Below are 21,079 nucleotides of genomic sequence, written 5' to 3' on the forward strand. Positions count from 1 at the left end.
GATGATCATGTGACATTTGATATCCCAGAACAATCCTAGACCTTTAGTGAGTGACGGTCAAGTCTCCATGTTCTGACTCAAACTAATATTTAGAGTGAGTGATTTATCAGTTGACTGAATCAAAATCAGCTGATGAGTCTTGTTGGATGTTATGAAAACTTAATAAATAATGTAGAAAAGTTTAGCGTTCATATTTTACATATTTAATTCAAGTTCTACATACTTGGTTGTATTTGGTTTTATTCAGAATAGTTTGTCGTTATATTACATTTTATAAATCACTTAATTTCTTTATAAATACAGTATATTAGTTGGACTCAGCGTACATCAAGCGAAGACAGTCCTGCACAGAGATGCTGGATAGAAATGTGCGACCATCTGGCGCTGTTGAACATCAAGTCAAATGACAGGAAAACGACTGCAGTCAGATGGAACAGTTCTCAAGCTGCAGCAGCTAGAACCACCTATGACCTGTGCCGACTGAACATCAATCGACAACTTTTTTTAATGACATATCAAAATTAAGAATATATTGGTTTCAAAAACAAATAATCACTACACCTTTGTAATGTCAACGTAGGTACCTCTCTTCTTTCGTTAAAAGAAATGGAAATACGAATCTACTGTACAACCAATCACGTTGCGATCTCTAATCGTGTTATGGCCTTCCTGTTGATTCAGGTGCTGCTATTAGCAGAGCTCTTAAAGGAGTTCTTCATAAAAATGATTACAACTTATAAAATGATCCCTTTATCTTGATGTTTTACTTTTCTTTTCAAATAACTTCTGACTTGTGGCCGAAACTTTTGTAAAATAATTATCGTGAAACGATAAAATATCCTCATACTTTCCTGTTTGACTCCATTATATTACATGATGATTTCTGTGAAAACTAATTTTAAACCACTGATATCCTCTACCCGACACAACCCAGTCCGCAGCACGGCGGCTGGCAACAGGCGACCATCTTGTTGTAGGAGACAGCCTCGACCACCATCATGTCCTCCAGGGTGTCGTCTGGCTCGTCCAGTTCACCACGAGCTTCCGCCCAGGGCGGTTGCGTCGCTTCCACCGACCAGAAGGCCACGGGAACCTGCAGAACCACCACACATTTAAGATAAAGCCACAGTTCATGACCCGGTCCAGCCCTGACCCTGTGTCTGGTCTGAAGGTGGATCATGTTCTCGTCTTGTTCTGTCACTTCTAAAAGGAAATTTTCTATCTCTGTTTCTGTCTCACCCTCAGCTGCATATCGCTCAGCATTGCCTCCAGTCCTACGATGTGATTGGTTAGATCAGGACATGGCTCCTCCTCCAAGCTGAGCCATGGCACCTGGACTAAAGCCACTCGGGCTGCCACGCCTACCACTCCATCCATACATCCTGGTGAGGTGAGAGAGACAGGTGAGTTCTTCTGTGGGTCTTTAAAGAAAACCAAGACAATTTTCTAGGTTCTACCCGAAGAAAAGGAACCTAAAGGAAAGCTGTCAAGGAATCCAGATGCCACAGATGAAGTCATCACTGACCTGTGTTAACCAATGAGCGCCTGTCGTAGCGCTGAGTCAGAGGGAACTGTCCAATCAGATCCCTCGCCTTACGGAGGTCAGACAGGAAGTTCTCCAACACTGACAGTAAGAGAACCCACAGACGTTCTGACACCTGTCTGTCCTCTGCACCTGAGGGGATGGAGTCACTGCCTGACAACAGACGCACCAGGCGCTTCGACAAACCTGACACAGAGAGACAGACAGACAGGTGAGAGTCACAGACAAACAGACAGACAGACAGACAGGTGAGCGAGCCACAGACAGACAGACAGGTGAGAGAGCCACAGACAGACAGACAGTTGAGAGAGCCACAGACAGACAGGTGAGAGAGCAACATACCAACAGAAAGATGAAAGAGTGCCGGACAATCAGGTGAGAGAGTGAGAGAGAGACAGACAGTTAAGAGAGTGACAGACAGACAGTTAAACAAGTGTGGCAGACAGGCAGGTGAAGACAATGAACAGGTGTTTAACAGTGTGTCTTCTGGGCGGTACCATTGCAGATCCGGTGAGCGAGCATCCTCGTCTCGTCCATCTCGTCTCGCAGAAAGCTACAGTCCGCCGAGCTGCCGAGCGATGCCACCAGCTGCTGGAAGCAGGAGGTGACCCGACTGAGAGCCTCCTGAGCGCGCTGACACTCCACCTGCTGCCGGTGCCGCGCTGCCAGCTCATCCACTGATTGACGCCACCGGCTCATGATGACCCACCTGACAGGTGAGGAAGGAGAGGACAGGTCTGTGCCTTCAGGTGTCTCCCAGTGATTTTGTAGCTTCAGTTTATCCCCTGGCAAAACCATACGCTCACACTTTCTCTTTTCTCATATATGACAGAAACATGCAATAATGTCCACGCCTGTCTGTCCACTTACACCTGTCTGCCCACACCTGTCTGTGATAGTGAAAATACCTTCAGGGCAGGGGACATTGATTTTATTTGACCCTCTGGATTTAATTAGGACTCTTAGGTTGGACCACACCCACGGTGATCTCAATTTATACACCTGAAACATCTATGACTATTGTGTTGCTACGGTAACAGACATATGAACACCAGCCACGGTCACAGCTGACGATTAATATCAGACACCATCTGTCACAATCTGTTACAATCTCTTTTTTACGTTCCGGCCTGTTTCCTCCCTCCCCCTTGACTTTAAATCTCTTCATCTTCTGAGGATGTTTTTAAACGGTTTTGATTAAAGTAAATGAACGTTTGTGGACTAAGAATAAGACTCGTCTGTCTTCTTACCTGGTGCCGATCACGTCTCCGCCCAGCTTCTGACAACCGTGCAGCTTTCTATAAACACCCTTCTTCTTCTTCTTAGCGTCTCCAGGGACGATGAGTGTTTTTAATTAACGCTCTGAGACAAGCTGAGGCCTGATGCCTCTCAGCTCGGCTTCAGCAGCTCCCACAAGGATCTTTCCTCATAGGCAAACTTTTCTGTCAGGGATTCACCTGTCTAAGTAGACAGCCTCATGTCAGGGCTATTAATAGACGGACCCGGGTCAGACAGCCAGGAGTTCTGGTCTTTTTCATCCAGGATCAAAAAAGGTCACTTTTGTCATGTTTAATGAAATGAAATAGATTTTTAAACTGGCTTTTTACAGGAGAACCCTCACCACCTCTGTTCCTGGAGATGGAGTCTGTCGTTGTGATGCCAACAGTGCAGTGTTGTTGGTTTATGTCCTTGTCACTGTGCTACAATAATATTAACAATAATATAACAAATAACTCTCTTAGAGCCAAATGCTTGGCTTTTTGTGAACACGAGTTAGATTCTAACCATCCACCATACACGTGTAACTTTAAACTGCACTTTAAACGTGTAAATTATACATGAAGCTAGATGTCAGTTTTACAGGTGTTATCTTGAAGGTTAAATAAAGTGAAGCTAAAATGGTACAATGTCAGTTGAATCTGCTGCAAACTTTCGTTACTTTGTCATCTTCACTGCATTCAAACAGTGATCAGCCGTGTCTCAGTCTCTGCAGTTTATTTGATCTTATAATGAAACTAAACACTAGGTGATCCCCCCACATGATCCACCCACTATACAGACAGGAAGTGATACAACATGTCAGCCGACCACCAGCGGGTACCCTCTGGTGTCATCAATCAGACATCAAATCAAACAATGGCACTTAATAGAGACGAAAACCTTAAAGGAAATCCAACACCCTCCAGAATCTAATCCAGGACTGTTAGCCTAACTTAGCACAAACACCTCATGTACAGGGAAACTGTTAGCCTAGCTTAGCACACAAGATCTCAAGATGAGAGAGACTGTTTGCCTCAATTCAAACTAAAGATAATAAAATGATTATGTGCACCTCATCATCGTCATGTGAATATCTACATACATTCACATTATTTTCAGATCATACAAGTAATAAAGGGATCAGCAGATCCACACACCCTCAAAAACAGAAACATGGATAAATCGGCCTTTATTTAAAAAACACTTTTCTTCTTCATGTAAGTCACGAGTCGCCTCCTCGCAGACCATGACCTTTTGTGGATTCTTGACGCTGATTTCTGGATGCTGCGCTGTCCTGTCGCATCCTTTTAGTCTGACATTATTGGTGAGAGAACAAAACCAGGACCTGAGAAACCAGAACCAGAACCTGAGAGACTGGGGCTGGAGTCGAACAGTGCGTTTTTCTCAGGAAGGATCAGACTGAGTGAAATGACCAGTATTTCAGCAGCTGAGAAAAGGAGCTTCAAAGCTTCCTGTCTTATCTCCTTTAGGAAACACTAGAGCATCCTTTACAGATGAAATGAGAAAATACCAAACCATAATTCATTGTAGTAGCATGAGACAAAACATTGATGTTGCACCAGACACATGTAAATATAGAAAGAGAACAGCTGATTTATTAAGGGACGCGATCCAAAACTGATGTAAATTGACAAATCCATAAATATAGATTCATTATCTACATCTGTCCAGCCAGGGCACGTACGTATAGTTTGAACATATAGTTCACAACATCATCAGCATAATGTCATACAAATATAAATAAAATTTTAATCTCTGACTGTGAACTGATGAAAAAATAAAAAGGAATTTTCTCCACTTAAATATACAACTCAAATATATAAAAAGGTCAAAAGCTGCCTGACAGACACTCTATATACTATGTCTGGATATCATTTATTTAGACTGTTTGTTCCATTTTTTAATTAATTAATCTTTTAATGGCTCAACTTGTATTTTGCTTGTGTTATATTATTTCAAAATTATATTCAATAATATATATATATATATATATATTGTTGTTACTTTCTGTGAGTAACTGATGGTTAAATGTTTCTTTGTAGAAACTGAAAACATATTAACTGCATTCAGATATGTTTCCTAACTCCTTAAGGACTCTCCTTCACTTCTTTCCTTGACCTCATGATGATTTCCATCAGGGTCAAGGAGATGTGGTGAGGAAAGGAGACATAGCAAGGAAAGGAGATGTGGTGAGTGTTTTCAACCGCAGCCCAGGACATGCTCAGATCTGGTCCCGTTCTTATGGTTTGTGCTCAAAGCTTTTAGCGTTTTCCACAGTAGAGCGATAACAGCTCTCCTGCTATGCTACGCTAACAGTTTCCCCCTGCTTCCAGTCTTTGTGCTAAGCTAGGCTGATAGCCCTGGCCCTTTCATGTCAGGAGGGTTAAATAAACAGTGCTGACTCAGAGTCACAGATTCACATTGATCCGAGAAAGATGATCAATAATTCCGTCAATGATCAGCTGTTCTCCGCTCTCCAGCAGCAGGCGACAGAGAAACTGAGAGAACTTTCACAGTAAAACATCGCACAGATGAGGCGGAGTCTTTGTGATGGTGTAATCAGTAGTCCTCTGTGATTGGCTGCAGCTTCGGAGTAATGCTGGTTTTCAGATGGGGGCGGAGCCAGAGTGGACAGGTGTGTCAGAGTCTGGTGCGCGGGACTACAGGTGATTTCAGGTGTGTGGTGGATAATGTTACTGTTGTTGTTGCTATGGCCACATTGTAGCTGTTTTGTTATTGTTACTGCAGCAATGTCATTGTTTTCGTCGCCATGGCAGCGCGACGTGTTGCTGCTGTCATCATGGCAGCACTTGTGTCGTCATCGTCACGGCAGCGTGTGGGTGCGCGCTGCAAGCGCCTCCATCATCTCATGGCAGAGACACTGACAGAAGCCATACAGGACGAGCAGCAGCAGCGTGGAAGGAACCAGACTGACCAGGACCACGCCCAGCCACAGCTGACCAATCATCAGCAGGTAAATTCCCAGAGGCAGGGAGCTGAAGTACACCTGTACACAGACACAGTGACACTGTCAGGACCTCAGACACACCCACCTGCTCCGACTGCTGCTGACTGCTGGTCTCGTACTGACCAGACACAGCGCCCCCAGCAGGCAGCGGGGGAAGCTGCGTGACGTCCAGGTGTGACACTTCTGTGAGGGCAGGTTGCAGGGCAGCGAGTCCAGACTGGGGGGGCGGTACAGACCCACCACGTTGAGCATGCTCAGTGACTGTGAAGACGGAGACTCCTCAGGAAGCTCCATGATGGTGATGACCAGACAGTCTGAGGAGCGGTGAGACGACTCCACGCCGCCTGCTGACAGAGAATTTTACGTGTTAATTCCACTAGACAAACTGTAAATATAAACGTGAACATTTCAGATAATAAACTGTTACCAGTCAGACTGGTGGGAGTCAACACCACCTCCCCTCCTCCTCCTCCTCCTCCTCCTCCTCCACGCCGGGCTCGGTCCTGACACGACAGAACAGCCAAGATGTGTCGGTCGTCCTCCATCAGCCACACCTGAAGAAGAAGAGGAAGAGTTTGACTTCCATCACAGTCTGGATGTGTGGAGTTAGGAGTTGGAGTCTCACCTCTTCCTCTGGGACGTGGGTCTCATGGCGACAGAATGGACAGATGATGATCGAGGGCGATGACTCTCCTGACAACCAATCAGAAAGGAGTCACATGACACTGGTCATACTGGTTAATGAATCTGATTGGCTGTATGGTACTGGTCATCATACGTATGTTGGCTCTGCAGAATTAGAGTCTCCAATTAACCTAACCTCAATCTGCATGTCTTTGGACTGTGGAAAGGAAGCCGGAGTCCAGTTTCTAATGTTCAAGATGAAACCTGTTGTCTGAGGCTTCCGTGATCCTGCTGCTACAAAAACCTTCATTCACACAATGAGTCAAATCTGACTTTCAGGAGCGAGTTCCCTTTTGAGTCCAGGTCTCAGGTGTCAGTAATGTCCATCTGACAGGTCAACTCACCCATGTCGACCATCTTCTTCAGACACTTGGCACAGACTCGGTGCAGACAGCCCAGGAGTTTGGGTTTCCTGCTGCGAGTGTCGTAGCGGTTGTAACAGATTTTACACTCAAGCTCCTCCAGAGTGTAAACCAGAGACTGAGCCCAAGTCTGCACCTGAATGCATCACAACAGAGGGTTAACAACTGAGATGACAGGTGAGTCTGCAAAGGAAGGCATTGCTGTCAGAGGTGTTGCTGCAGTGAAGGATGATGGGAAATCTTACCTTGCCCTCCAGCTCCTGGCAAGGCTCCACCTCCTTTAACTGGCTCATTCTATTGGCTGTTGTCTTCACTTGAAGCAAGGCAGAGGGTCAGCGGTGGGGGGAGCCTAACTCAACCTGAGTCTGTCACCTGAATACCAAACTGAAGCATTGTTTGGACCCCTCTGGTTGGTCAGTTCCTGATAGGTGATGAACCTGACTACAGATAATAATGATATAAATAATTTGCTATATTTATATAATACCTTTACAAACAGGGTTTACAAATTGCTTTGACAGAAAAGGCAGACATATGAGAATCGGGGGCAGTCTCAAAATGAATTTACACATTAGAAAAAACAGCAATGAGAGGACAACATTGTGTAAAAACAGTAAATACAAAAATAAAAAGAATGAGAACAACAAAGAGAAAAAAGGACAACATTGCATAAAAGCAAATAAATACAAATAACAGCAATAGAACATGAAATAATGGATACATAAATAAAAGAATAAAGATTGAATTTTTTTCAGAGAGACATAGGTCAGAGACAGACAGGTCATAGAGAGACAGACAGGTCAGACACCTGACATCATAATGTGTCTTTATTGTTTTTTGCTGCATCTTCTGATTAGTAAATTGTCAGATTTTATTTAGTTTTTATTGATGTGAATATATAAGGCTGTCACACACACACACACACACACACACACACACACACACACTGCTGAGTGTATTTATAGACTGCAGTTGTTATATAAGGAGGGGGCACTCGGGATGCTGATGTTGCTATGGCAACAACACCTGTGCCTAGGCCTCAGATCGGCCAATCAGATGAGTGAGCTGTGGTCACGTGTCATATAATAAAACACTGATTTTGACTGTAAAGCTGCAGCTCAATGAAAACAGGGTGATGCGTTCAGGGACTGTCAAACTGTCTTATTTTCATTATTTTAGTTTAATATAAAAAAAGAGTGGTATAGAAAGTTGATTGTAAATCTACCACACATGTTCAGTGAATCACAACACACTAAACAGACTTAGAGCTAAGTTAACGGTTTCCCTCTGCTTCCAGTCCTTGTCCTAAGCTAAGCTAAGCCAACAGTTTCCAGCTGCTTCAAGTCTTTATGCTAAGCTAGGCGAACCGCCATGGTTTAATAAACAGTGTTTATATTCATCTTTTTACAAACCTCACTCACTGTCAGGGGTCAGCCGACTGGCGTCATGACATCATGCAGGTGAACACCTTTCTCCCATCACATTGCTGTACAGGTGTGTCACAGGTGTATCTGTGAAAATGACATCATGTGAGTCAGCAGTGATGTCACACCAGCTGGCAGTGATGTCACACATCTGTGTTACAGAAGAGAAGGAGGCGTTGACCCACTACTCACCTGCTGCTGAAGACGGAGGTGTGATTGCTAATTGCTGTAGACCTGAGGGGAGGTTTGGTTACTGACTGTCTCTGGTTGAAGCATCACAGATGATCAGACATCGGTCCGGTTGCTGTTCATTATTAGTTGCTGGAGGTTCTCGGTCTTGTTGTTGTCTGTGTTGTTGCCGTAGTCTCACTCAGGTTGAAGCAACGTGGTTTTTATTTAAGTTGGTTTTTTTGTTTTTTTGCCAAAGATACATTTGCTGTAGGTTTAGTTGCTGTAGTCCTTGTTGAAGCAATGTGTTGTTCTTCCGGATCAAAGAGTCTATAGTTGCTGGTAGAAAAATAGGCCTTCTAGTTGCTTGTCATCTCATCGTATAGTGGCTGTTCCTATTGTTATCACAGCTTCAGTTGCTGGCAGCCTGGATGTTGTCGGTCAGGTTGCTGTAGTCTGATAGGTTGACGCAACATGCTGCTCATTGTACGGCAACAGTTCCTCTTGGTTGCGTGGTTGCTGGCGTCTCAGATTCTCATTGCAGCAACAGTCTGTGTTGCTGTAGATGGAGTTGCTGTGTGTCTGTTGCCGTGATGCCTCGGGTCGGAGCAACACTGCGGTGGTTGCTGGTCGTCGGGCTCATTAACAGTCCGCCGTCGTCTGTGCTGTCAGCAGCGGAGAGCCGACATGCTAACACGCTAACGGGCCAACGGAGCTCTGCCTGTGGTCCGTCGGTTGTCGGGATGTCGGCCGTCGGTTGCCGGTCGCTGTCATGTCGCTGATGTCGGTGGTGTCGCTATCGATGACTCATGTCTCTCCCCCGTCTATCACTGCTGCGCGCGGCCGGTCGCGGGAGCTGGGTTACCATGGGAACCAGCCTGCAGCTGGATGACGGTGAAACGTGCGAAGTGATGATTGACAGCAGAGGATCAATACACTGATCAACAACCCGTTCAGTTGCGAATACACCATCAGCCGAATATTTTGAGTATAGTATGTTGGGGTTTTTTTTGAGTATAGTATGTTGGTTTGAATGAAGTCGGGTGGTTTAAAATGTAATTTCAATAAAAGTCTGGTTAATTGATTTTTTAAATTAGATAAAAATCGTTTTTTTTCCTTCTAATGTAAATAAAGTCTTTTTTCTAAAGTCTGCTTTTATTTTTGATTTTAATACAGTCCATTTGTCAATATTTTTTAATTTAAATAAATTCTGTTTTTATTTATAATTCAAGTAAGTTCTGTTTATTGTTTATTTCTGTATTTAAATTAAGTCTATTTGTTTATATTTTTTATTAAATAAAGATTGTTGTTTTGTTTAATTTATATGAAGTGGGTTTTTTGTCTGCTGTTGTATAACTGTCACATGATCACGATCTTCTTCATCATCCTCACATCACCATCAGTTGTGTCTTCTGATCTGATTTCATATTGGAGTGTCCAGTATGAGGCAGCTGCACTGAACCTTTAGTTTTACAAAAAGACTGTATATAAAATGGAATTTGTCACCGGGTCCAGAAAGTAAAGCCAAAGAGAATGTGAATGAAGCCTGTATTCTATGAATGACCTGCAGAGGGCGACTTCACTGGTTGTTTCTATGAGAAATGACTCTACTTCTACTTGATTCCTAAAGTGAGTAAACATTTTTCTGAAGAGATTATGGTCTCAATCTCTAGTTTCAAGTCTTTTTCAATACAGCATGAGGTTCATTTTGTAAATAATGGTCCACAGAGTGATTGACAGCCAATGACTTCCAATCAGATGCATGAGTGCAGGTGGGTTGATAAATGGTTTTACCTGAGGAGCCTGCAGATTCAGTGCAGGGCTGAAAAGATCGAACAGGTCTGTGTGAAGGGAAAGAAGAAGCCTGAATTTATATTTTGTTTGTATGATTACACACATCTCTTTAATATTCAGTAATTGGCACTTTTTTTTATTCATTTAAAGTAAAGTAGTCGTTGAAGAGGCGTAGTTCATGTGGACTCTGTGGTGTAAATGTGCTGGAGTCTGAGAGGAAAGTAAAAAATCATACAGTAAAGTAAGGGTACCTCAAAACTACAATCGAGTACAATACTGGAGTAAAAGAACTCAGTTCTCTATTTTATCTGAAGAAACACACAGTGGAACTGTAATGCAGGAACCGTTTTGTATGTTCTCTTTGTTCCAATAGGAGCGATTCTTTTGTAGCACGTTTCCTACTGCGTCACTTCCTGTAGCCTCAGATAAAGACCGGCTCGGCGGAAACCCCGCGGGTCAATTTTTTGGGTTTTGTTCCGCGAATCCGGCGGGAATCGGAGCCATCAGAACCGCAAACATGGTAAGTGCTTACCGGTCTAAGAGTCCAAGTTCTGCCCGTCGCGTTGGTGTTCGTATTTTACCGGTGAAAGGTTTTATTGAGACGATGGCGGGAGTTTGAATGAACGTAGGGTGAACGTCTTGCGAGGAGCCACGGCTCTACGCGGGTGAAACCAATCAAACGGATCAATAACCGTTCGTTCTCCGGTATAAGTTCCCCGGTTAACGGAGCTCTGTGCAACAAAGGCAGGCGCTAACGCAATGTTTGTAATTTTTTTTGCCGCTAGATCACCGGCTGTAACGTACCATGTTTGTTACATTAGCCGTTAGCTAGCTGCCCGGTGTTACGGTTAATTCTGTCGCTAGGATAAAAGCCGCTTTTGAGTCTTTTAAGTCTAAGTTCTAGTAAAGTAAGTGGGAAGGTGAGTCCGGTTACGACCGTGTCCGCACTCTGGGGCTAACAGAGCTACCGAACTTAACGACTAACCTTCGCCAGCTGAACACAACGGGCCTCTGTTTCTTAGTCTGCGTCTCGAGCCAGGCAGAATATAGAATTTATTATTTGCACATGGACAGTAAGTATTGCCCAGTTAGCAATTGCACTCATTTTAAATTAAATGCATATTGCACTTTTGTGTCCCATTTAATTTGTACAGGGGTTGAGTCCTGGGGGAGTGTGTTCTACTGAAAACCATATTGATCAATATGGTTGATCAGCGCCAATGATATGTTAATCAGAGTAGCTGCAGATCCTTTCTGTGTGTGTGTGTGTGTGTGTGTGTGTGTGTGTGTGTGTGTGTGTGTGTGTGTGTGTGTGTGATGTCACAGTGACGCCTGTCTCTGATTGGTTTCTCAGACGGTGGGCAAGAGCAGCAAGATGCTGCAGCACATCGACTTCAGGATGAGGTGCATCCTGCAGGACGGGCGCATCTTCATCGGCACCTTCAAAGCCTTCGACAAACACATGAACCTGATCCTGTGCGACTGCGACGAGTTCAGGAAGATCAAGTAGGTTCAACGGTCAAATGATAATCCGTAGTGTTAGAAAATTAAAACAATCGCTGTTGAACAAAGTGAGAAAGTGATGATGAGGTGTGTGTGATATAAAGTATATTTACTTGTAAAAAAGTTTTGCTTGGTAGGGGTTTTAATAATTGATTCCACTTTAACTGAAAACAACCAGTCCCCATGATCAAGTGACTCAAACTGAATCAGAAAATTGGAAGAGACTCGTTATCGAATCATCCCCACACCTTGTTCCCACGGCATGCTTGGTAATGACTGTTCTCTTTCACATTTTCAGACCTAAGAACTCGAAACAGCCAGAGCGAGAGGAGAAGAGGGTTCTGGGTCTGGTTCTGCTGAGGGGGGAGAACCTGGTTTCTATGACAGTGGAGGGCCCACCCCCTAAAGATGTAAGTATGACCTAGGGTTGGGGTTAGTCATAGTAACTAGAGGTTATCCCTAGTAACCAAAGTAACTGTCCATTTGGAAACTTTAACCTCTGACCTCCCCCCATTCAGACTGGTATTGCCCGCGTCCCGTTGGCGGGTGTGGCCGGAGGTCCAGGTGTGGGCCGGGCAGCAGGTCGCGGGGTCCCTGCAGGAGCGCCGATGCCTCAGGCGCCGGCTGGACTCGCTGGACCTGTCAGAGGAGTGGGCGGGCCTTCACAGCAGGTAACCATAGCACCAGCAGTATCTTCTCTTACTTCGGGTATGTGTGTTCAGATTATGACGGCTTCCTGTGTGTGTCCAGGTGATGACCCCACAGGGCAGAGGAACGGTTGCTGCAGCAGCAGTTGGTGCAAGCATCGCCGGGGCCCCCACACAGTATCCACCCGGTAGAGGAGCGCCGCCCCCGATGGGCCGCGGAGCCCCACCTCCAGGTGAGAGGAACTGTGATGCCACATGTTTGTCTTCACCTGTGCAGGGTCAGAGGCTGTGTCACGCCTCAGAGCCCAGCTAACTGCTGCTGGTGCATTCCGGTTCAGCAGGAAATTCCAGCACTGTTGTAAGGACGGGACATAGTTAAATGTTGCAGCCACTGTGATGCTCACACTGGCACCCACTTACACATCTGGCGTGTTTCACTGCTGTATGCTTGTCGACATGTTGGTCACGAATACCTTCTTATGGCTGATTGGTTGTCACCTCGCTCCCTCCCTGTAGGTATGATGGGTCCACCCCCTGGCATGCGGCCCCCGATGGGTCCTCCAATGGGGATGCCTCCGGGCCGAGGCGCACCAATGGGGATGCCCCCCCCAGGCATGAGACCACCACCCCCCGGCATGAGAGGTAAGCTGTTACCAAGGAGGGTTCTAATCAGCGCTGTGAGAAAAGCCAATCAGATTGAGTCATCATTGATTGTTTTATTCAGCTCTAACTGATCAGGTTCTCTTCTCTGATGTTTCAGGACCACCCCCTCCTGGTATGAGACCACCCCCCCGTCCCTGAAGAAGCCCCGCCACTCACTCGACTGTTGTATAGATTTTGTTCCTAAATCTTGTTAGTTTTTTTTTTGTTTTGTTTTTTAAATAAAGTTTTTCAGGATGTTTGATTTCAACTTGGCTTTGTTTTTTGTTTCAACGGTAACCAGATCAATAAAGGCAGCCAATCAGAGCTCAGGTGACCTCATTGATATTTAAACTGGAGGCTGGGTCACATTTTAATGAGTTTAAAACTGACTGAATCTCTGTTGTGAATCAGCAAGTGAGGAAACGTCAAGATCTGACATGAAATTTTGTTTAACTTCTACAAGGACACACTGCCACAGAATGTTTATAGATGGAGTTAGTCACTGGGCCGGAAAGGGGCCAATGTGGAAGTGCCTGAAGCCTGTATTCTCTCAAATGACCATCAGAGGGCGACTCCACTGGATGTTTCAATAACAGCCAATGAGAAAATGACTCACTTGATTTATAACCACAGTAAACATTTTCCAGAAGATTTTATGGTTCAATCTTATCAGCATTAAGTAAATTGTCTCGTTTAGAGTTATATAGACAATAAAGCATCATATTCATTGCAGCGTGGACACTGGTGATTCACAGCTGGTACTATCCACTCTGTGCATGTTTGCAAGTGTAGGTGGAATAGCTTTCAGACCACCTGAGCCCGTCAGTGGAAGGTCATCATGTTCATGTGGAACCAGCTTAGGAATCTCAGAAAAGGGAAAAAAAAAGTTGGCGAGGGAAGCAACGGGATAGAAAAAGTTCAAATCCATGTCATGAAATAATTAAACTTGAGACAGTTCAACTAAAGGACACTTTAAAATAAACTGAAGTAAAAATTAAAGATTGAACTCAAAACTGTTAAACTGGTGATTGTAATCAGAGTGAAGAGAAGAAGGATTTCACATGACTCATGTTCTGATTTATTAGATAAACAATGACGGTATGCAAAGAACATAAAAAAATATTAGCACGTGGTATGTTTTGTTACATTTCACAAAAATAAATATGATTTACTATATATAATAGTTTTATATATTGTTCCACAAATTTAAGGAATCATTTTTTTTTTTTAATTAATACTGTTTTTGGATGGTCCTCACAAAAAGAACTGTTTGTGTTTAGATGTCTGATGTATGTGAATAATTCTAAAGGACACTTCCTTCACCTTATTCACGTTCACGCTCTGTTTTCACACGAAGAAGAAGGAAGGGATACACTTTTAAAATCCAATTTCTATCGACTTGCTTTTATGTATTGTCGTCTTTTTATATTGTCTTTTTATATCTTTTTTATAATACAGATATATGACCTGAAAACCGTATGAATTAGAATGCTGATTTTAATTGTCTGTGATTTGTATGTTTTTGTGAAAGCACTTTGTGAAGCTACTTCTGAAAGGTGCTATATAAATGAAATTATTATGATTATTATTATAAGAAGAAGCAGCTCTGCGACGTCAGAGCTGTGGTTGCATGGATGTATCATATTATTGTGTGGCAAAACCGTCATTGATGTGTTAGACCGGTAGGTGGCGCTAACGATGGATGCCAACCGCCCTGCAACCTCAAAGAGGAAGAAGAAGAAAATCATCTGACTGAGCGGGAAGTCACGTGACGACGTGTTATCATATGACCGGGTGATTCTCTATTGTCGCCAGCTGGTCGAAGAGGAACCAGGCGAAGGTGAGCGTGTCGGACCTCGTCCAGATCTCCGTCGTGTTGTTGCAGTTAACCAGAGATGACCTGTGAACTATGAGCCAGATTCACGTCTGACAGCAGCTAAATCAAAACGTATTACTGAAGTGTGTCTGTGACCAAAACAACCGCCCCACTACTGAGTAAAAACTAACGTTACTTCCGCTAAAAGTCACGTGTTTTACCCTCGTCCTCAACCTCGATGTTAGAGAATGCTCTTCCGAAATTGAATGTACACAGTTTCACATGAATGATCAGGAATAAACAAACCGCTGGGCTGCACAGAGGTTCCTGATCAAGCTCGTAATCTCCCGCGTTAAAAGCTGTGACTCGTCGCTAGATTGTTTTGTTTCGTCACGAAAACCATTGCCGAACTCACGCTGCCACGCTGCTGCTCCTCCACCTAACTGCTCAACGTCGCCACCCTCCAGCTTCACACTCTGCTGCTTGAAAAACTATTAAATCTGATTAAACTTTAATGGAGTCTGGTCGTCTGCGTTTTGGGTCCAAATTCTAGTTCAGCCCTGAAACACTTTTAATTACCAAAAGCATACAAACTGCGCCCCCTGAACTGTCAGTCACGAGCTGACGTCATGATGAACACTGTCTGCTGTCATGACGTGATGCATGTAACCAATACATGCACGTTATTACTGATCATCCGAGACTGTCCAGCTCTGGCTTTGAGTTGTAGCTGAAAAATGAGTCGAAAAATTATTAAATTATTATTAACAGTTCTTAAATTATTTGTTATGCGTAATTCATACATCATTCATATTTGTATTATTGCATATTATTATATATTGCACATCTTAGATGTTGTACAATGTTTAATTTCTTGCATGGCAAGTGGTGATTAGTGTTGGACAAATATTGGGGTGGGGGGGTCGGGGTCATGTACTGTAAACATCTTGGGAGGCGCCGATCAAAAAATCTCGCCTGGGGCGTCAACATTGCCAGGGCCGGCTCTGAAGACATGTACACACTTACAGCATCACACGTTATGGATAAGTGGCCGCTGTAATCGATATTATCAGGCCATGTAACAGCTATTGCTCAGTCCAAACAGGGACTGAGAACTCAAAGTCTGATTTAAGAGTTTGACAGACCGTTCCACAGTCTGAGGAACAAATGCTTAGGGAGCCATGAATTGTTATTATACTGATAATGATAATAATTATTAGTAGTATGAATGCATATAATGGCTCATTTTTATCTCGCCATTAACTTTGTGTTCGTCCCCATGGCTTTGGGGTTTTTTCTGCGAAAGCACTGTTGTCGTACTCTGATCAAAGGTGGCGTTGATGTTCCTGTCTGGTTTCAGATGCAGGCGGCGGTGGTGTTGTGTTACTTCCTGCTGTGTCTGCTGGGTGGAGACGCGGCCCCGGCGGGCGACGAGGTGACCTTCCTGCCTGGTCTGGTGAAACAGCCGAACTTCAAACAATACTCTGGCTACCTGAGCGTGGCCGGCGGAAAACACCTGCACTACTGGTCAGTACCTCAGACGCACACCTGATCGTCCGTGTTAGTGACTTTAATCTTTATTTAACCTCTGATGAAACTGTTTTTGCTTTTACAGAATTGTTGGGACATCCTAACAGTAATGAATTACAGTAGTCCAGTTTAGAAGTAACAAATGCATGGACTTGGTTTTCTCAGTATTTGAGATAGGAAGTTTCAAATTTTCTTAATATTGCGAGACTTCTGTGCGTTAAACGACATGTCCTAGTCACAAGTAACTCCAAGGCTCCTTAGTGTAGAGTTTCATCTGGCTCCATAGATGAATACAGCTGCGTGTCGCCTGCGGAACATGGAACATGTGCTTGTCCTCAGGTTCGTGGAGTCCCAGAAGGACCCGTCCTCTGACCCGGTGGTGTTGTGGTTGAACGGCGGCCCAGGCTGCAGCTCTCTGGACGGACTTCTGACCGAACACGGCCCCTTCCTGGTAGGTAACCTCTGATTGGCCTGTATCTGGCTTGTGATGTCACAGTGACACCTGCTGACCTCTGACCTCGTTGTCGTTTCAGATCCAGGATGACGGAGTGACGTTGCAGTACAACCCGTACTCTTGGAACAAGGTCAGTTAAATCTGCATGCCAACATGTGCCTCGGGTGCTTTGGTCAAACGCTTAATAGTTTGTACTTCCTGAGAGCTGATTGGTTCCGTTTCCGAGCAGATTGCCAACATGTTGTACCTTGAGTCTCCAGCAGGAGTTGGTTTCTCGTACTCTGATGTTCCAAATTATGAGACAAATGACACTGAGGTGAGTGACGCGCCTGAAACTCGGGTCCTGATTTGCTCACAAGTTTTCAGGTATTAAGTGTTTTTGTTTTTTGTCCCTTAGGTGTCGATGAACAACTACCAGGCTCTGAAGGAGTTCTTCCGTCTTTTCCCAGAGTACAGCAGCAACAAACTCTTCCTCACCGGAGAGAGTTACGGGGGAATCTACATCCCCACGCTCAGTGAGCGGGTGATGGAGGACAGCAGCCTCAACCTGCAGGTACGCACTGCCACCGCAGAACCACACAGGCGCTATAGAGTCAAGTGTTGATTGTAGTGAGTCTGTTGTGCTATAAACAAGATCTTGGTCGAACTCCTTATGCCTTATACTGAGGCATGGTACTGAATTAAATGTCATCGGAATTTTTTCCTCAGATTTAGCTACGGCACCATCAGATAGAGAAGTTTTTAATCAATGCATGTAGTCCAATAATAACACGTCAAAGGTTACTGAATTTTAGTCTTATAAAAGTGTTTAAGACAATGAGAGAGTTGATGTACACCGACTGAAACCAATTGAGTCTTAATATTGAGCTAAACCCAGAACTAAAGCCCCATTATCAACGTCCACGTGAAAATTAAAATCGCCTACAATAATAACTATCTATGTTTGATAAAAGCTGTGACGTTTTCCAGGTTGGGGTGTGATGGACTAAACGAGGCTTTTAAAATGAGTCACAGTTAACTTTTGGTTTGGGATTAATTGATACATCTGGAGTTAAAAATAGCTTCAACTGCACCTCCCTCGTCCCTGAGCCTCGAGGAATGTTGAGTATTATATGACGTGGGGCAGCAGATGGATTCAGGACGCTCTGTTCTCTAGGATGCAGCCACATTTCACTGAGTGACGATTAATCAATATTATAATCTGAGATTAATTCATTTACAAAAACAGATGACGAGCAACCTTATGTTTAAGAGTCAACATCTAACAATGTTGTATTTTTGCAGAGGTGATATTTTATGTGGAATGACATTAATTCGACATTAATGTGGGTGAACTACAACATATGCTTTGGAGTCATTGCTGCGGACGTAAATCATAATTTTTTTTTAATAAAAAAAACCCCAAATCAGAATCACAGACATTGAATCAGATTAAGTCATTATTCAATCCTCCCTCTCTCTCTCTCTCTCTCTTTCTGTTTTCAGGGCATTGCCGTTGGAAACGGTATGGCAAGTTATGAGATGAACGACAACTCTCTGGTTTACTTCTCGTATTATCACGGCCTGTTGGGACGAGCACTGTGGACCAGACTGCAGATGTTCTGCTGCAGGGACGGGACCTGCGACTTCTACAACAGCCAGGACAAGAACTGCTCTGACAGCGTGAGTCTGAGTCGGTCTGAACTGGGTTTAATATTCTTATTATCAATAAATAAAATCAGGTCTGACATCCATCCGGTTAATCTCGTAGTCTGGATTAAACTGGTTCGTCACCAGACTGAACTGGTGGACAGAACCTCAGGTGTTTGAATCCTCGCCCCCTGCAGGTCTCAGAGGTTCAGAGCATCGTCTACAGTTCAGGACTGAACATGTACAACCTGTATGCACCTTGTGCAGGTGGAGTCGGTCAGAGAGTCAGGTAAGCTGTGACCTTTGACCTCTGACTCGTTAGCAAAAAAATTATTTATGTTCCCGAACACTGGTGACAGGCGGGGACTTCCTATTATTGACTTGTTTATTGATCATCAGTGTTGACGGTGGTCAGCTGGTGATCAGGGATCTGGGGAACTTGTTCATCAACCACCCATGGAGTCGGCTCTGGAGTCAGGTGAGTGGTCACCTGTGTTTTACGTGATATCACCTGTTGGATGGAAACATACCTGATTTATCCTCTGACCGTGTAGAAGTTACGAGGTCTGGCGTTTCACCACGCCTCTGTCCGTCTGGACCCGCCCTGCACCAACTCCACCCCCTCCTACCTCTACCTGAACAGTCCGTTCGTCAAAGCTGCTCTGCACATCAGCCCCAAGGCCCTAGACTGGCTTATCTGCAGGTAACGCACGCACGCACGCACGCACGCACCTGAACGCCTCAAACACACGTGTTCATGTAACACAACACATTATACACACCTGTACAACACCACATCGTCCCACATTATACACACCACAAGTGTGCCCCTGCTTTGATTTGTCGATAAAGTTGTACAACTCCTTGTGTTGCAGTTTGGAGGTTAATATGAACTACGGTCGTATCTACATGGACATGAGGAAACAATACCTGAAGCTGCTCTCTGCTCTGGTCAGTGAACGCACCACCGTCACACAACACTTCATTCACAGTTTTAACGTTCTTCCACAAACATCAATTCAATTCAGTCCCATGAACGTTTTAACAACAGACCATGTTGAGCTCAAGTCAACATCAGTTCACAGATGTTAATGTCAGTTTTTTTTTAATTTTTTGTCAACGAAAATGGTAAAAAATAAAATAAAAATCTTGTTTCATGATGAGGAAATTAGTTGTTGATTAAAGATGTCATAATTTTTTTAAGTCATGGCAAAAAAAATGGGTTTAGTCTGTTCTGACATTGACTCCTGTTTTACACGTCCGAGGTCTCTGACGGCGTCTTTGTGTCAGTTTTCCCTCAGCGAGCTGAACGTCGGTCATCGTGACCCGTTGATCTGAAACAACCTCTCGTCCCCTCATAAATGAGGAGGAAACAGCAGCTCTCATTATTGGTCTGTCAGAGGATTAGGGGTGCTGGGTCTTGTTAAAGATTTGTGGTGGTCTCTGCAGAAGTACCGGGTGCTGGTGTATAACGGAGACGTGGACATGGCCTGTAACTTCATGGGGGACGAGTGGTTCGTTGAGTCTCTGCAACAGGAGGTAAATTCATGTTTCAGTTAAAAATCAATAATTCACAAGTGAATGTCCTTGATGATCTCTCTGTGACCATGAATTCAAATAAAAAGTAAATATGTATTTTATGAGGAAAATGATCTGACTAAAGACAAACATATTCTCTCTTTAGTAAATTTGATGAAATTCCTTTTCATTATTAGATTTACTTTGAATATTACACATTATGTTTACTGCCTTTTTAGATCATTCTTTACATTTACTTTGTACAATTCTATTTGACATGTTGCTTTGACTAAATAGAACCTCCAGGTGTCAGTGTTCCTTCTCATATCACATGAAGAACTTTATTAATGGTTGTAACGATGTTGTTTCTAATGAACAAGCTCGTAGCTGGATATGAAAACCCAGAGTGAAGTGAGACAGTTGATGAGCAGCTTCAAAGTTCCGGTTATCAGGACCATGTTGGGTTCAGAACCTGATCCAGAGACAGAACCTGATCCGGGTTCAGTGTCTCTCAGGTGTGTTGACGTCCAGTGTCTCTCAGGTGGTTGTCCAGAGGCGTCCATGGTTCTACGACGATGACGACGGTCGGCAGGTCGGCGGCTTCATCAAAGAGTTCGAGAACATGGCCTTTCTCACAGTCAAGGTAAACTCCTTATTCATCATTAGCAGCTAACCCTCAATGAACCTGTGATCGCTGACCTTTGACCTCCGTCCCCCTGCAGGGTTCTGGTCACATGGTTCCATCAGACAAGCCAATCGCTGCCTTCGCCATGTTCACCAGATTTATCAAGGGGCAACCTTACTGACCTCTGACCTCTCTGATCTGATTGGACTCTTCGATGCTGCTATACTTTTTTCCTTTTCTGCCACTGCCAGCCAATCAGCACAGATAATTTTTAAAGGAAATCAATCGCAGCCACTCACTCACCTGGTCACTGTGTCAGCTTTGTGTGGTTGTCATGGAAACGGGCCCTGCCGTCAGTAACTGTACTGTGAAATAAAGTTTGATTTGAAACGAGGACTTGAGTGATGTTTTTGATTTCATCTGACTTAGGCAAAAAACCCTGATCACACAGAATTCACACTCGAAGGCCTGATCCCGATCCAGATCCTGAT

General features: G+C 44.1%; 4 protein-coding genes across 7 annotated transcripts; 2 read left to right on the plus strand and 2 right to left on the minus strand.

The window, feature by feature from the left end:
* Positions 1–261: 261 nt before the first annotated feature.
* zgc:109913 (regulator of G-protein signaling 9-binding protein) lies at positions 262–2,296 on the minus strand. Its single transcript, XM_035631752.2, has 4 exons — positions 2,041–2,296; positions 1,526–1,729; positions 1,240–1,382; positions 262–1,093 (listed from the first exon to the last, which is right to left on the minus strand). The coding sequence occupies exons 1-4, from the start codon at positions 2,240–2,242 to the stop codon at positions 917–919; spliced, it is 726 nt and encodes a 241-aa protein (XP_035487645.1). The 5' UTR covers positions 2,243–2,296; the 3' UTR covers positions 262–916.
* A 1,225-nt stretch (positions 2,297–3,521) lies between these two features.
* LOC118309124 (E3 ubiquitin-protein ligase RNF182) lies at positions 3,522–10,880 on the minus strand. Of its 4 annotated transcripts, none has more exons than XM_035630869.2 (10): positions 10,757–10,880; positions 10,225–10,271; positions 8,455–9,314; positions 8,260–8,349; positions 7,084–7,279; positions 6,821–6,974; positions 6,418–6,485; positions 6,220–6,346; positions 5,916–6,139; positions 3,522–5,831 (listed from the first exon to the last, which is right to left on the minus strand). In XM_035630869.2, exons 5-10 carry the CDS (start codon positions 7,129–7,131, stop codon positions 5,649–5,651), a joined length of 804 nt encoding a protein of 267 aa, XP_035486762.1. In that variant the 5' UTR covers positions 7,132–7,279; positions 8,260–8,349; positions 8,455–9,314; positions 10,225–10,271; positions 10,757–10,880; the 3' UTR covers positions 3,522–5,648. The 4 variants fall into 4 exon arrangements, with proteins under 4 accessions (XP_035486762.1, XP_035486764.1, XP_035486765.1 ...); XM_035630871.2 differs by having other exon boundaries at positions 7,084–7,275; positions 8,251–8,349; XM_035630872.2 differs by having other exon boundaries at positions 5,916–6,136; positions 8,251–8,349.
* snrpb (small nuclear ribonucleoprotein polypeptides B and B1) lies at positions 10,588–13,284 on the plus strand. The gene is made up of 7 exons (XM_035630874.2): positions 10,588–10,744; positions 11,579–11,730; positions 12,026–12,137; positions 12,246–12,398; positions 12,478–12,607; positions 12,891–13,016; positions 13,135–13,284. The coding sequence occupies exons 1-7, from the start codon at positions 10,742–10,744 to the stop codon at positions 13,173–13,175; spliced, it is 717 nt and encodes a 238-aa protein (XP_035486767.1). The 5' UTR covers positions 10,588–10,741; the 3' UTR covers positions 13,176–13,284.
* Positions 13,285–14,713: 1,429 nt separating this feature from the next.
* Positions 14,714–20,982, plus strand: ctsa (cathepsin A). Its single transcript, XM_035630859.2, has 14 exons — positions 14,714–14,856; positions 16,193–16,359; positions 16,702–16,813; positions 16,896–16,946; positions 17,046–17,132; positions 17,214–17,369; positions 18,302–18,478; positions 18,643–18,734; positions 18,845–18,923; positions 19,000–19,148; positions 19,321–19,396; positions 19,895–19,984; positions 20,505–20,606; positions 20,686–20,982. Exons 2-14 carry the CDS (start codon positions 16,193–16,195, stop codon positions 20,767–20,769), a joined length of 1,422 nt encoding a protein of 473 aa, XP_035486752.1. The 5' UTR covers positions 14,714–14,856; the 3' UTR covers positions 20,770–20,982.
* Positions 20,983–21,079: the final 97 nt, after the last annotated feature.

This window comes from Scophthalmus maximus, chromosome 6 (genome assembly GCF_022379125.1).
Source record: "Scophthalmus maximus strain ysfricsl-2021 chromosome 6, ASM2237912v1, whole genome shotgun sequence".
NCBI lineage: Eukaryota > Metazoa > Chordata > Actinopteri > Pleuronectiformes > Scophthalmidae > Scophthalmus > Scophthalmus maximus.

Excerpts from the sequence above, each read along its gene's own strand:
- zgc:109913 (XM_035631752.2), bottom strand. The coding sequence starts at position 2,242 with ATGAGCCGGTGGCGTCAATCAGTGGATGAGCTGGCAGCGCGGCACCGG. Across the intron at positions 1,383-1,525 it reads GCGCTCATTGGTTAACACAG|GATGTATGGATGGAGTGGTA; the intron begins GTCAGTGATGAC and ends TCACCTCACCAG. Across the intron at positions 1,094-1,239 it reads TGAGCGATATGCAGCTGAGG|GTTCCCGTGGCCTTCTGGTC; the intron begins GTGAGACAGAAA and ends GTGGTTCTGCAG.
- LOC118309124 (XM_035630869.2), bottom strand. The coding sequence starts at position 7,131 with ATGAGCCAGTTAAAGGAGGTGGAGCCTTGCCAGGAGCTGGAGGGCAAG. Across the intron at positions 6,486-6,820 it reads GAAGAAGATGGTCGACATGG|GAGAGTCATCGCCCTCGATC; the intron begins GTGAGTTGACCT and ends ATTGGTTGTCAG. Across the intron at positions 6,140-6,219 it reads GACTCCCACCAGTCTGACTG|CAGGCGGCGTGGAGTCGTCT; the intron begins GTAACAGTTTAT and ends ATTCTCTGTCAG.
- snrpb (XM_035630874.2), top strand. Across the intron at positions 11,731-12,025 it reads GACGAGTTCAGGAAGATCAA|ACCTAAGAACTCGAAACAGC; the intron begins GTAGGTTCAACG and ends TCACATTTTCAG. Across the intron at positions 13,017-13,134 it reads ACCACCCCCCGGCATGAGAG|GACCACCCCCTCCTGGTATG; the intron begins GTAAGCTGTTAC and ends CTGATGTTTCAG.
- ctsa (XM_035630859.2), top strand. The coding sequence starts at position 16,193 with ATGCAGGCGGCGGTGGTGTTGTGTTACTTCCTGCTGTGTCTGCTGGGT. Across the intron at positions 18,924-18,999 it reads GGAGTCGGCTCTGGAGTCAG|AAGTTACGAGGTCTGGCGTT; the intron begins GTGAGTGGTCAC and ends CTGACCGTGTAG. Across the intron at positions 19,985-20,504 it reads TTGAGTCTCTGCAACAGGAG|GTGGTTGTCCAGAGGCGTCC; the intron begins GTAAATTCATGT and ends AGTGTCTCTCAG.